At 33.5% G+C, this 14199-nt stretch overlaps 2 protein-coding genes across 15 annotated transcripts in view; one reads left to right on the top strand and one right to left on the bottom strand.

Moving 5' to 3' along the window:
* Nucleotides 1–14199, bottom strand: part of LOC123536344 (uncharacterized) — a 377622-nt gene that overhangs the window by 233606 nt on the left and 129817 nt on the right. Inside the window, exon 1 of one of the 2 annotated variants that reach the window (XM_053528490.1) lies at nucleotides 1229–1277. The exons of the other annotated variant lie outside the window; for it this stretch is intronic. The gene's annotated coding sequence lies outside the window, so the exon portion shown is untranslated. Of the gene's footprint in view, nucleotides 1–1228; nucleotides 1278–14199 lie in introns of those variants that run through there. 2 annotated transcript variants of the gene reach the window in all.
* Nucleotides 626–14199, top strand: part of LOC123537180 (aldehyde dehydrogenase, dimeric NADP-preferring-like) — a 62697-nt gene continuing 49123 nt past the window's right edge. For all 13 annotated transcript variants that reach the window (XR_006683473.2, XR_006683474.2, XR_006683476.2 and 10 more), the window contains exon 1: nucleotides 626–729. Coding sequence is in view for 10 of the 13 variants with exons in the window: in XM_045320795.2 (XP_045176730.1) it covers nucleotides 712–729 (18 nt within the window). In the remaining 3 variants the exon portion in view is untranslated. The remainder of the gene's footprint in view (nucleotides 730–14199) is intronic.

Below are 14199 nucleotides of genomic sequence, written 5' to 3'. Positions count from 1 at the left end.
GCTCACTACCGTGGCAAGGACTTGACATCGGAACACTGACAACACCTTTCAGATTTCATGCTAACACGCAATGCTCCAAAGTTTTAAAAACAGATTTATTCAGAGTGTCACATACATATTGTACAGTCTTTATAATATAGACGTAGTCACTAAACATTTTTATCTCCAGTGAATGTGTTTAGTATTTCTCATATTTTTGTAAAGGCAGCTGCAGTTTGTATTCCTACATCATTAATAAATATCACATATTGAGAAAAATTCTTCTGTTTTTGTATAAAAGGGATTTCCCATTGGCGTCAATGGTAATATGTTACAAGCTAACAATTCTTGGTAACTACTGGTAGTCCTAACCGGCATGACAAGAAATACACTGCAGCTGCGTTTGAGCACCAGGTCCTACTTAGGACAGAACACTGCACAAATTTGCGCGGTTATACTTGTCACGTGCCGAAAGATTCGCAAATTTTGTATCTATAGGTGTGTTAATCTTGCGCATTTGAACAGTGTGATTTTTTTTTAGCTTTAATTTTGCACATCCAATGATGTTTTGATTGCAGTTGTTTTTGTTTTTAAATTGTAATAAAAAGCTCAATCCTTTAAAACCTGATTTATTCGATTAGCAAAATATCGTTCTAGTGTTGTGTGTCTTATGTATTTCTAATCAAACACGACCTCGTTCTACATTTTGACGTCCTAATTTGTAAGGCGAAGATGGCAAATTATTCCGAGGTATTATATGTTACAATCGTATTTATTAATGACAACTTAGCATTTGCAGTATGTCTTCGTTATATTTTATCTCGAATATGCAGCAGCATTGCTGTCATTGTCGTTGGAGCAAAGTCCAGGATGAGTATGATATGCTCAAAATGGAGATGGGTGGGGTAAACATTCTAGTATTGCAGTGTTTTTTCCCCACTGGATTGTGAATGGGGCCGGGGCCTTTACTGTTGGGAAAATACGTCATAAAACGTCTAAATTGGGAATTATTTAAAAGCTATGTTTTTTAATAAATTGTGCATTTGCAGTCGCTAATAGTGGATCACTGCCAATACTTTGTGGGGCTAGACTTTAGAATCTGTCCGTAGCTATTCTCGTTATTTGGGCATTCTTTTATTTATCGATATGGTAGCATGGATATATTTTCCTCGCCAGGTTTAGAAAATGCGGGGGGTGTGGGGGGCAGCAGCCCCCCAATTATGAAATATACAAACTAAAAAAGCCTTACCTTTATTTAAACCATACAGGTACTGGATATTGCAAATTATGCAGATTTTACCTACGGACAGATTCTAAAAGTGCTCCGATTTATCCACAGCAATTCTTAGACCAAAGAAGATGGATCTAATCTAATGAGTTTGAGTTCCATGAGCTGATAAATCTTGCAACCATGTTTCCTGACTTGGATTTTAGCACTCTTGAATTCTTCAAAGTAGAATATTTTTTAGCATACCTCACAGTTTCTTAGACACACACATTTTCAAGGGCGTAGCGCCCATTACGCAGTTTACGCAACTGCGTAATACTTTTTTGGCTGACTTGACTTTTTGAAATATGAAATATTGAAGAGCATGTTTTTTTTTAAAAAAAGTCAAGTTCATATCCAATGTAGATCTATTTCATTTACTACACGTATAATTTATAAACATGATATGGTGTAAACGGGTTTGAACTTAGTACAAGAGTACTGGGTACCGAAAGTAACCTAAATCAATAATCTGGGTCAGTTTTGACACCTGCCAAAATGTCACATTTAACTCCGTCTATACCGATGACGTCACTCCTACGTAGCACTAACTTATCGTTTACATGTATGTGTAGCGATTCGGTTCTGGTCACTATTTAGAGTACAGCATTATATTAATATAATACACGTACGAGTACGCAAATATCTAACTGAATTTTTTTTCATACTTTGTAATTTCTGCAAAAATTACAGATTATATATGTGATAAATATATATCTATATACATGTATATATATTACAAAGGCATTTTTGAGCTCTATATAGATCTCTCTCTATATATTTTTAATAGAGATGAGCTCCAGAAAACCTCCTCGACCTCCTCCTGGACGAAAGTCCATTTTTCAGTGTTTTAAAACCCCAAATTCTACTCCAGATGACAGTGAAAGTTCATCAACTGTTCCTGCTGATAATTCTCAGTCATTTTCGGATGACAACACAAAATCTTCTACCAAAGAGTCCACATCTTCCCCAAAACAATTTCAGGCAGATCACTGCCATAATAATGGGTACTCAGCGGTTTGCTCCCTGGGTGCGCGGTTTCTAGACATTGGAACCATTGATGTCACAAGAAGACTCCGGATGTCTGATTCCATGAAAATGTCGACTTTAATATCAAGGTTTGAGCCTTCGCGGAGTTGGGTAAAGCCTAAAAGCACTCACAGCAAAAGCGGGGCAGCTAGGCGTGTACCTGACCTAGTGTTTGATACTGAAAACTACCCGTATTTAAGGTAAAGTCCTTCAGTCAATGGTGTTTTTTGTGCACATATTTTTCTTTGGTTTTTTTTGTTTTGTCTTTAATTCATCTGAAAACACTCTCGTTGCTAAGCCCCTTGCAGATTGGAGCAATGTGTCTAGGATTATAAGGATGCATAAAAAATCACCTGATCCGTGACAGTAATGCAATGACTAAAGCTGACAAATTCATGAAAATATGTCAAAATCAAGAAAAAAGTGTTGTTGAGTTTGGCTCGAACGCTTACAGTAACAAAGTCGATAAAAATAAGAAAGCCTTGACATCTATTGTTAAAACAATAGTTTTGCTGGGAAAACAAAACATAGCCTTTCGTTGCAAAACAGAAGAAAAAAGTAACTTCAGAGCTTTGATAAATTATCGCGCTGAAGTAGACAGTGATTTGCACGACCATCTAGCAAATTCTCCCAAACATGCACAGTATTTAAGCCCCTCTATTCAAAACGAATTCATACATATATGCGGCAATCAGATTTCGGACTCTATCGTGCACCGTTTCCAAGAAGCGAGGTACTTTTCTATTCTTGCAGATGAATCTGCTGATGTCAGCAATACAGAACAGTTTGCTTTTTGTCTGCGTTATATTGAACGTCAGAGTTCCGGGAAGCATGTGCTCCACGAGGATTTTCTTTCATTTGTTCAGACAACAGAAACAACAGGTGAAACACTACACCAGTTGCTACTAGATGAAATACACAAACACAACCTGAACCCAAACTTTATCGTTGGACAAGGTTACGACGGTGCTGGGAACATGTCCGGTTGTCACCGTTGAGTGCAGGCAAGATTTTCTGCAGAATTTCCAAACGCAAAGTATATTCACTGTCGCAACCACCGTCTAAACTTAGCAATATGTCATGCTTGCAGGGTAGCGTGTGTGCAGTCGATGTTTACCGTTGTTGGGGATGTATTGTTTTTTATCACAAGTTCTCCGAAACGTCTCGGAGTTTATAGCTCTCATAACGATGACGGAGAAGCCTTAAAGAAGTTCTGCCCAACACGGTGGTCTCAGCACTCGGAAAGCATCACTGCTTTCTATACCCACTTCAAGTCAATTCTAGAAACACTTACTGACCTTCAAGTTGGCATGGACACCAAAACTGTCCACAGCGTCAAGCCTTCAAAAGGCTGTCCTGTCTTTTGACTTTGTTGTCAATTTGTGTTGCGTCAGCGGTCCCTTAGATACATTGAATCCTTTGACGGATTCAATGCAAGACCCTCAATGTGACTTGGTCAAAGCAGCACAGCATGCTAAAGTTCTTCATGGGTTGCTATATGCGTTTCTTAAAATGCACCAGAATGCGTCTTTTCATGTTCTTTTTTTCAAAATTTTCCCGGGGGAGGTCCCGGACCCCCACAGGTGGGAGGGGGAGACCCCCTCCCACACTCTCCCCCCTCGGCACTTCGTGCCTCGTACTGCGTACATTTTTCAAAATCCTGGCTACGCCCCTGATTTTGGTACCATTTTGAAGAGTGAAACACACTTTTATAGGAATAATGTGATTTTTATTTTTGATTGACTTCGATGAAATAATGTGCCATCAAGCAAGGGTGGCCATTCAACCAGTAGAGGGTCACCCATTTCAGTGATAATCAAAAGGTTGTTTATTCTGCTTAAAAATACAAATCAATGCTTGATTTGATACTGTAATGGTTTGAACTGGCAAATTTAGATAAATAAATAAGGTCCCATGCATCAGTATTTTGATTTTAGTTTTAAATATAGTTGGTGCTAATTATGCATAAAAACTGTGAAAACTAGCGCTATATTCTTTTACCTAAATATATCTTGTTTGGTTTGAAATGTAAACATACTGATTCTCATTATATTCTGTCTTGAAATGTTTATTTCTAATACCACAGTCATGTTTTGTCAGAAAAAGATCTATTTTTAAATGGATAGAAAATATGATTATAAACAAGGCGATCCCCTATAGGCAAAAGTGATTCCCTATTGGTGAATCGGACAGGTTTGAATATTTCTTCATAACTTCAGACATAAAAAATCAATTGAAATAAATCAAACATTTACCACCGGGTATATGAATGTGAGTAATAGTTCTAAGTGTTAGTAAGTTTAGATATCATCAAAGTCTAAACATACTTCACTACATGCTAAAAGTTTAGAGAGTGATCCGTTATTGGCGAGTTATCTGTATGAACATTTTTTCTTAAATGCACATACTTGGTCTGGGTCGCAGTAAAAGCTGATGGTTTGAGGTTAGTGTTTAACCGTGGTAATGTTTGAGACAAGGTTTGAAACGGGGGTTTAATAGGAAATATTGTAAGTTTTCAAGTCTAAAACAGCAGTTTAAGGTTATCTAGACATTTGGTTTGGACCTAGGTAGGTTGTGGAAAGCTAAGTCTGTCATGCTTGTATTTGCAGGGGTCTCTGATCCATAAACTCATCCTAGGTCAAGTGGTTTGTGATAAGTTGTTGAAACATTTTTGGTTTGAATTAGCTGGTATAGGGTCAAAGACACAGGTTTGATACCTGAGCTAGAATTTTGTAAATAAGGACCTTATATTAATTTGAATATCTGTCTGATTTTAGTTGATTAATATTTCAAACAACCATTTACAAATCATTGGTCAATCTAATCAGAAGCAAGACATCTTGAGAAAAAATTAATATACAAGTTTTATATCAATCAGAAGCAGATAGCATAAGAAAAATTTTGTATACAGTTATGGCCATAATGTATCAATGTTGAACGTTTGTCATTATTATAAATGATGATGAAATAAGTAACACTTGGTACATGTGACAGTAAGTACAAAATGTTTACATTTCATTCTTTATTAAAGTAGAAAAATTAGAAACTCCACAGGAATAAAAAATTAAGGTGACAGACATAATATAAATACACATTTATGAACACCACAAGCCTCTGTCATAATATACAAGATATTGTGGACAACTGGTAAAAATGCATTTCGATAATAGTTTAAAAAAACAGAAAAAGAATTAAAAAGTTCATTCAAATCAGATTTGCTTGTAAATACCTTCCCACTTCCTTAAAACACAGCAAAAAGTTTAATAAAGTAATATATGCCCAAATGAAAATTGTAGTCACTAAACTGTTAAATAATATTCACGATTTTGTGTAGGAAATCTTCTTTTTAGGAAGAAGCATGAAAAAGGTAATATCATTTCCTTTTTAGCTCACCTGAGCAATGCTCATGTGAGTTTTTCTGATCGCTCAATGTTGTCGTCTGTCGTCTGTCTTCCGTCATTATTTAGCTTGTGTATGCGATAGAGGCTGTATTTTTCAACTGATCTTCATGAAATTTGGTCAGAGTGATTACCTTGATGAAATCTAGGCCAAGAGCGAAAATGGGTCATCTGGGATCAAAAACTAGGTCACTAGGTCAAATCAAAGAAAAACCTTGTGTATGCGATTGAGGCTGTATTTTTCAATTGATACTCAAGAAATTTGGTCAGAATGATTGCCTTGATCAAATCTAGGTCAATTTCGAATATGGGTCATCTGGGGTCAAAAACTAGGTAAAATCTAAGAAAAACGTTGTGTATGCGATAGAGACTGTATTTTTCAATTGGTCTTCATGAAATTTGGTCAGAATGATTGCCTAGATGAAATCTAGGTCGAGTTTGAATATGGGTCATCTGGGATCAAAAAGTAGGTCACTAGGTCAAATCAAAGAAAAACCTTGTGTATGCGATAGAGGCTGTATTTTTCAATTGATATTCATGAAATTTTGTCAGAATGATTACCTTGATAAAATCTAGGTCAAGTTCGAATATGGGTCATCTGGGGTCAAAAACTAGGTCACTAGCGGCAAAGCCAAGATAAATTGGCACTTTCATATTCCCCTGTGTTATATGTTGATTTCTGACAACATTTAAGGAATACAGTATCATCTTATTCTTTTTTAAAAAGATATTTGTTAGGGCTTTCTGGTGATGTATGGTTTATCATACTCTTGTTCAGTATTTTTTTGTTTACAAGGGTTGGAGTGTCGAAAAATGGCTCATTTTTAATCGTTATGCTGTTGCACGAAAAATTCATTACTTTTTGACCATTTATTTAATTACTATTTTAGTTTGTTACAATTTTTATTTCAAGTTTTCAAACTTCAACTGACATTCAGGTAAGACATATTTTTTACAGATTTGAAATTGGTCCGAAAATATTCAAGATATTTGTAAGTAACTAAATCCATCACTTCGTTATGCGTTGATGGTTTTTACCTGCTCTGTTTCTACAAAAGGGAATACCAAAGTTATTCTTTGAACTGGCAGATATAATCATTATAATCATGAAAAAGTTACACATTTGCCAGCATCTAAAAGCAAGATATTGATTTGCAGTACATTATTTTCTGAAAAATGATAGCTGAATCTTGACATTTTTATGTAGAGTCCGTAGCCCCATTTTCAGCAGTGTACCACTTGCACAAAAACAAGAGCAATATAAAAATGAACCTTTGATTATTTTCGGGTTATCCTACATACTAACTACAGAAAAGACATTTCTTCAGAGAAGAAGCAGAAAAAAGTTTTGAACAAAAAATGGTTGTCGGTAGCCCTGTAGAGTCCGTAGCCCCCATGTTCATGCAACTAAATCAGAATTTTTTATGCAATAATCATATCTTATACTAATATTTTTTCTCATTTTATGATATAACAAAAGAGCTTCATTCTTTCAAACATCTAAGATGTTGATAGTAAACAGTATAATTGGAAAAAAGATAATTGTAATAAATTAATTACATTTTTGCCAATTTCCAACACTTATCTTACAGATCTAATGCATATTGATGTTTGTTTAGTATCATAAAGTACGGTTAAGGATACACTGTATCAGACTTATAATAAAAATTGCATTAACAAAGTGTTTATATATTGATAATAAATACAAGTTAAAATGTTATACAAGGGGCCTACGGACTCTACACTTCCATAACGAGTCCTGTTTCTGTTACATTTACCAGTCTATTTCCAGATAATGTAAAGAAACAAACATATCAAACATGAGACCTGTAACAAGGAACCAAATAGCTGAAGAAAGCAATTTTTTGCATAATTTTGTGTACTGTTGACTGAAGCAGGGATGAAACATATTGTGTAGTGTCCGTAGCCCTATATTAGTCTATGTTTATATGCAACCATTCTATATTTGAATTCAGGAACTTCTTTTCTAGGTTTAAACATGTTTTATTTAAGAAATATTTATAGCAAAACAGTGCTTTATCACTGTTTATACAAGATGGGCGGTTATACGTCGAACATATTAATTTTACGAGGGCATAGCCCAAGTGAAACCGCCCGAGTGTATAAATAGTGATATTGATAAAGCACTGTTTTTGCTATAAATTATTTCAATTCTATTAATTTTTTTATTGTAAAAATTATATCAAATATAATCATAATGGAACTGTTTCTTCGTGCAAGCATGGCGCCAAAAGTAGGCCTTTGTTTATACACGCCAGGACAGTAAATGGTAATAAGTCTTGCGGTAGAGTTCAATTCGGATTAACATTACTGTGAATTATTCAGCAAAGCGAATAACTAAGTATGTTTGTAAATTAATCAACACATTTGTGCAATGTGGCATTTTGTTTAAAACATATTATTAAATTAAATATTTCATGACATTTGAAAGTGCTATTTCTTGATGGGTACACGGCGCTAAATATCACATTGACGATACGTCAACATACTATCGTTGTGATGATTAAAGCATTGTTAGTCATATTAGAATGTGATTAATCTTCCTGTTAAAACCATAAATGAGGTACACTGACACATTTCAATGATTTGTTCATGTTCTTCTTATGATGAAACAGTTTGTTCACTTGTGTCTTTACAAAGTTTAAATAATCAAAATGCAAAAAAAAAAAGAAATAAAATAAAATTGTTAGTTAATAATGCTCTTAAATGATCTAAGAATTATAAGACTATCAGAAAATATCACTAATTCTGGAAACTGACTATGAAATATTATACTGCAGCAACTATTTTACTAGTAACCATACATGGATGTAGAGTCCGTTGGCCCTGATATGATTTTTGTATTGGGTTCTGTATCAGAAAAGTGTTTAAAGTTATTATCTGAAACCTTTAGTTCAATTTATATACATATTTCTTAATAGGTTTCAAGGAAGCTTGCCATACTCTTCTTAGTTTTCTGTTCATAATGTAAATTGGAAGGCAGTGCATATTGTCTCATTTGATGGTACTTTGAAATCCAGCTCTGGATATATTATGAAATTCATAAAATCAACTTCATATTCCTTAAAGCAATATTGAAAACATCTTAATGCAACTATTTAATTTATTTTCAACACTATGAATAACTTTTTCTGTGTTATCTAGGTATGTTATGCTTTGGCATGTAGAGTCCGTAGGCCCTAAGAGGTGTGGTTCCTTGAGCATCTGTAACTTTTTTATTTCGCATAATTGAAGAAAACCCTGATAGATTCTTGTGCGCAAAGGATGTACCTTGAAATCACATGATAAGATAGGAAATTTTGATTGAGTTTAAAATTCACCATATGTGCAACATCAGGGGTATCCTTATTCTTGGCTATGCCGTAGGTCATATCTAAGAAAATACTTGTTTAAACTCAAGGGACCACATTTTTAGTCCAATCTTAATGAAAAATGGTCAAAATATTTGTTTCCATGAAATCACTAGGTCAAACATGTTTACACTGTTATGGTGTGTTTTTCAGGTGAGCGACCTAGGGCCATCTTGGCCCTCTTGTTTGATTTATTTACTAAATTGCAGGTTTACTAATACTTCAAAATGTGGTCACCCAGTATACAGTATATAAATTTGATAATAATCAAGGTATTAAGGAAATAATTCATTTCATTGTAGAAAGTAATGTATCAATTATCGCACTTCCAGTTTCATTTGTTTCTCCTAGGTCATACATTTTATTTCATTCATAATACATGACGGTGATGAATGAGATATATTATTACAATGATGAGGCAACCCCCAAAAAGACATAGAAACATAATGATACTTGGCTAAAAATTTACTTGTGAACTCTAAAATATTGACGCTGTTAATAACAGTCTTTAAATTGAAATTAAATTTTCAATAATTCAGAAATTTGACAAGTTTACTTGAATTATTTTACCAGGTATTAAGAATGAGCAAAAATATTTTTATTTTCTATATATTTTATAAGGGCTTGATCTGAATTGTTTGCTGATGTTGCCGTATTTGTTAAATTATTTGATTGTATATGCACTAATCGAAAATTCAAACGACCCTTCAGTATTTTCACCAAAAATGTTGTATGGTCTCAACATTTCAAGCATAGTTAAAGTTGATGAATAAAAGTATTTATATTTTTGACTTGCTTATTCTGTAAATTCATAATGAAAAAAAGATTTTATCTTTCATTTATTTCTGCGTATTTAAATAAGGCAAATGCACCCTATGTATAAAATACAACATGACAATATGCAAATTCTTGACAAAGCCAAGACTGATGAAGCCGTATCATGTTCAGGTACAAGTCAACTGGAAATTAGAACATATTAGAATGTGATTAATCTTCCTGTTAAAACCATAAATGAGGTACACTGACACATTTCAATGATTTGTTCATGTTCTTCTTATGATGAAACAGTTTGTTCACTTGTGTCTTTACAAAGTTTAAATAATCAAAATGCAAAAAAAAAAAGAAATAAAATAAAATTGTTAGTTAATAATGCTCTTAAATGATCTAAGAATTATAAGACTATCAGAAAATATCACTAATTCTGGAAACTGACTATGAAATATTATACTGCAGCAACTATTTTACTAGTAACCATACATGGATGTAGAGTCCGTTGGCCCTGATATGATTTTTGTATTGGGTTCTGTATCAGAAAAGTGTTTAAAGTTATTATCTGAAACCTTTAGTTCAATTTATATACATATTTCTTAATAGGTTTCAAGGAAGCTTGCCATACTCTTCTTAGTTTTCTGTTCATAATGTAAATTGGAAGGCAGTGCATATTGTCTCATTTGATGGTACTTTGAAATCCAGCTCTGGATATATTATGAAATTCATAAAATCAACTTCATATTCCTTAAAGCAATATTGAAAACATCTTAATGCAACTATTTAATTTATTTTCAACACTATGAATAACTTTTTCTGTGTTATCTAGGTATGTTATGCTTTGGCATGTAGAGTCCGTAGGCCCTAAGAGGTGTGGTTCCTTGAGCATCTGTAACTTTTTATTTCGCATAATTGAAGAAAACCCTGATAGATTCTTGTGCGCAAAGGATGTACCTTGAAATCACATGATAAGATAGGAAATTTTGATTGAGTTTAAAATTCACCATATGTGCAACATCAGGGGTATCCTTATTCTTGGCTATGCCGTAGGTCATATCTAAGAAAATACTTGTTTAAACTCAAGGGACCACATTTTTAGTCCAATCTTAATGAAAAATGGTCAAAATATTTGTTTCCATGAAATCACTAGGTCAAACATGTTTACACTGTTATGGTGTGTTTTTCAGGTGAGCGACCTAGGGCCATCTTGGCCCTCTTGTTTGATTTATTTACTAAATTGCAGGTTTACTAATACTTCAAAATGTGGTCACCCAGTATACAGTATATAAATTTGATAATAATCAAGGTATTAAGGAAATAATTCATTTCATTGTAGAAAGTAATGTATCAATTATCGCACTTCCAGTTTCATTGTTTCTCCTAGGTCATACATTTTATTTCATTCATAATACATGACGGTGATGAATGAGATATATTATTACAATGATGAGGCAACCCCCAAAAAGACATAGAAACATAATGATACTTGGCTAAAAATTTACTTGTGAACTCTAAAATATTGACGCTGTTAATAACAGTCTTTAAATTGAAATTAAATTTTCAATAATTCAGAAATTTGACAAGTTTACTTGAATTATTTTACCAGGTATTAAGAATGAGCAAAAATATTTTTATTTTCTATATATTTTATAAGGGCTTGATCTGAATTGTTTGCTGATGTTGCCGTATTTGTTAAATTATTTGATTGTATATGCACTAATCGAAAATTCAAACGACCCTTCAGTATTTTCACCAAAAATGTTGTATGGTCTCAACATTTCAAGCATAGTTAAAGTTGATGAATAAAAGTATTTATATTTTTGACTTGCTTATTCTGTAAATTCATAATGAAATAAAGATTTTATCTTTCATTTATTTCTGCGTATTTAAATACAGGCAAATGCACCCTATGTATAAAATACAACATGACAATATGCAAGTTCTTGACAAAGACTGATGAAGCCATATCATGTTCAGGTACAAGTCAACTGGAAATGAAGCATAATCACATTTTCAATTTACCTCAGTATATTAGGATTAAAGACACGAGTGATCCGATCAGAGCTACAAAGCAAGAAAAAAAACAACCCCAGAACAGAGAGAAATACTCTAGACACAGGCCTGCTCGGCTAACTTAGCCTAGCTGTTTGCAAATAGACAGTTGAGTTCTTTAATGTGTGTGGTGTATAGCACCAGTATATGGGAAGCCATCTTTATTGGCAAGAACCAGTACTGGCCTCTTAGTTAGGTGGGCGACACTCAAGAGCATCATGTCAGACATTTCCAGTGCTTCGATGGGATTTGAACCCTGGACCTCTGGATTTATAGTCAAGCATGTTACCACTAGACCACCAGACCACCAACCAGTATTGTTAAATTGTCACTGCCTTGTCCAAGTTTTGTTAGCTAACCAGCTGGGAGTATCAATTTTTTACATGAAACAAAATACAAGTTGACTTTATAGAACCTGTATGATGTATTTAAATAAATTTCACAACAGGATTATGTAGTTAGAATAATTCGATGTGGTTAAACCTTCTGTACTAACAATGATTGTGAATGTGAAAAAAATGATAAAGGGCCATGATTTTGTGTTTAGAATATCGTAGCAAGGTTTAAAACAATCTTTAAATTGAAGGTATATTAGCAAGTATCTGTTTTTTGACATTGCCTGTTGGATTAATTTTTGCTTGCCTTCTTATACAAACTAACACAGTTTTCTTGTATGTCTTATAATTGCACTATTGCTTTAATGATTTGAAAAAAATCTATTTTATGTACTGACCACCTATTTTTAGTAAAGCAAAATGCTAGAAAGTAAACTGGTACATTAAATCATTGGAATTAATGATCATATTTCAATACAACCAGTTTCAAAATTATAATATCACTTAGTACTGAAATTGCTTACCCTGCTGTCATTGTATTTTAAACATAGAGTGGAAAATTTAGGACTAAAAATGAAAAAAGCAAATAGTGTTAATAAACACAATTGTCTTATCATATAATATTAAAGCTAATTGTACATTTTCATTACAGATTGGTTTAAAATGTTACATACATGATCTAGAAATAGGGAAAAAGCTGAAAACTGCACTAAGCTCTTGTAAAACTCAAGTACATATTCTTCATTTTACAAGTGTCTCCTGAGTCATTGTTATTGTACTTCACCGGAATATGTTAAAATGTTTATACTGAGGACCGCTTTTACAAGTACAAGTATTTTGAATGAACTATTAGCCAAAAGAAAGGAAGGAAGTCACAGAGTTAGCTAATATCTCTTTATTTTGAGAGTGGAAAAACCCATTTCTGTGTAAAAAAAAATCACAACAAAAAATGAAAAACTACCAAACACTGACCCCCAAAATGGAAGTGACAGCACAAAGTGAGTGTTTTTACAGTTGAAAATTTAAAGAGAACCACTGCTTGCAGACATATGCCTTTTATCAATGATGTCACGTATCTTGGCAACTATTATTGATTCTTAAGGAGGTAGGTTACCTTCATATTTGTATGTGCGCATGTCCAACCGGAAGCTAACGTGACGATTTACGACGACGTTTACGACAAACTAAATGTGTTTGTATATTCATTCTTCTGAAAACAAATCATGAACCTGTCTTCGATCTGATGCTTTATGGTTTAATAATGCAGGAATAATGAATAAATTGCCGCAGAAACGCTTCAAAACAATGTTGTCTTAAAATGACGTCATTGACGCCATGACGTTACGTGTCAGTTACCGCGCAAAATTAATAGCTTTTATCTTGAAAGTACGTAATTCTGTGCACTTTCTTTATTTTAACTATTTTCAAATAACCATTATTTGCTGAAATATTTTTTATGAGTCTTTTGCTCTGAATAATGATCAATATTTTGCTTCTTTAATGTAGTTATATAGAAATGTTATGCGGAATGTAAGAAAATGAATGGTGGTAACCAATGTTATTTGGAATATAGTTGGGTGAAAGGTTACTTGTTACGGCCATTTTGAAATAAAAAAAAATCTAGCAGTTTGAATTTTAATACCTATTTTTAGCTCGACTATTCGAAGAATAGTCTAGCTATTCTACTCACCCTGGCGTCGGCGTCGGCGTCGGCGTCGGCGTCACACCTTGGTTAAGTTTTTGCATGCAAGTACATACAGCTATCATTTAAAGGCATATAGCTTTGAAACTTATTTATTCTTTTTCTAGGTCAATTACCAACCTCACTGGGTCAAGTTCCATAACTCTAACATGTATTTTGAGCAAATTATGCCCCCTTTTGGACTTAGAAAATTCTGGTTAAAGTTTTACATGCAAGTTACTATCTCCAAAACTAATGCAGATATTGAATTGAAACTTCACATGTGTCTTCGGGGTTATAAAACTAGTTGATAGCACCA

The sequence above is a fragment of the Mercenaria mercenaria genome, chromosome 17, assembly GCF_021730395.1.
Source record: "Mercenaria mercenaria strain notata chromosome 17, MADL_Memer_1, whole genome shotgun sequence".
In the NCBI taxonomy this organism is placed as follows: domain Eukaryota; kingdom Metazoa; phylum Mollusca; class Bivalvia; order Venerida; family Veneridae; genus Mercenaria; species Mercenaria mercenaria.
The sequence above is the reverse complement of the archived record's forward strand: the minus strand, read 5'-3'. Positions and strand labels throughout refer to the sequence as shown.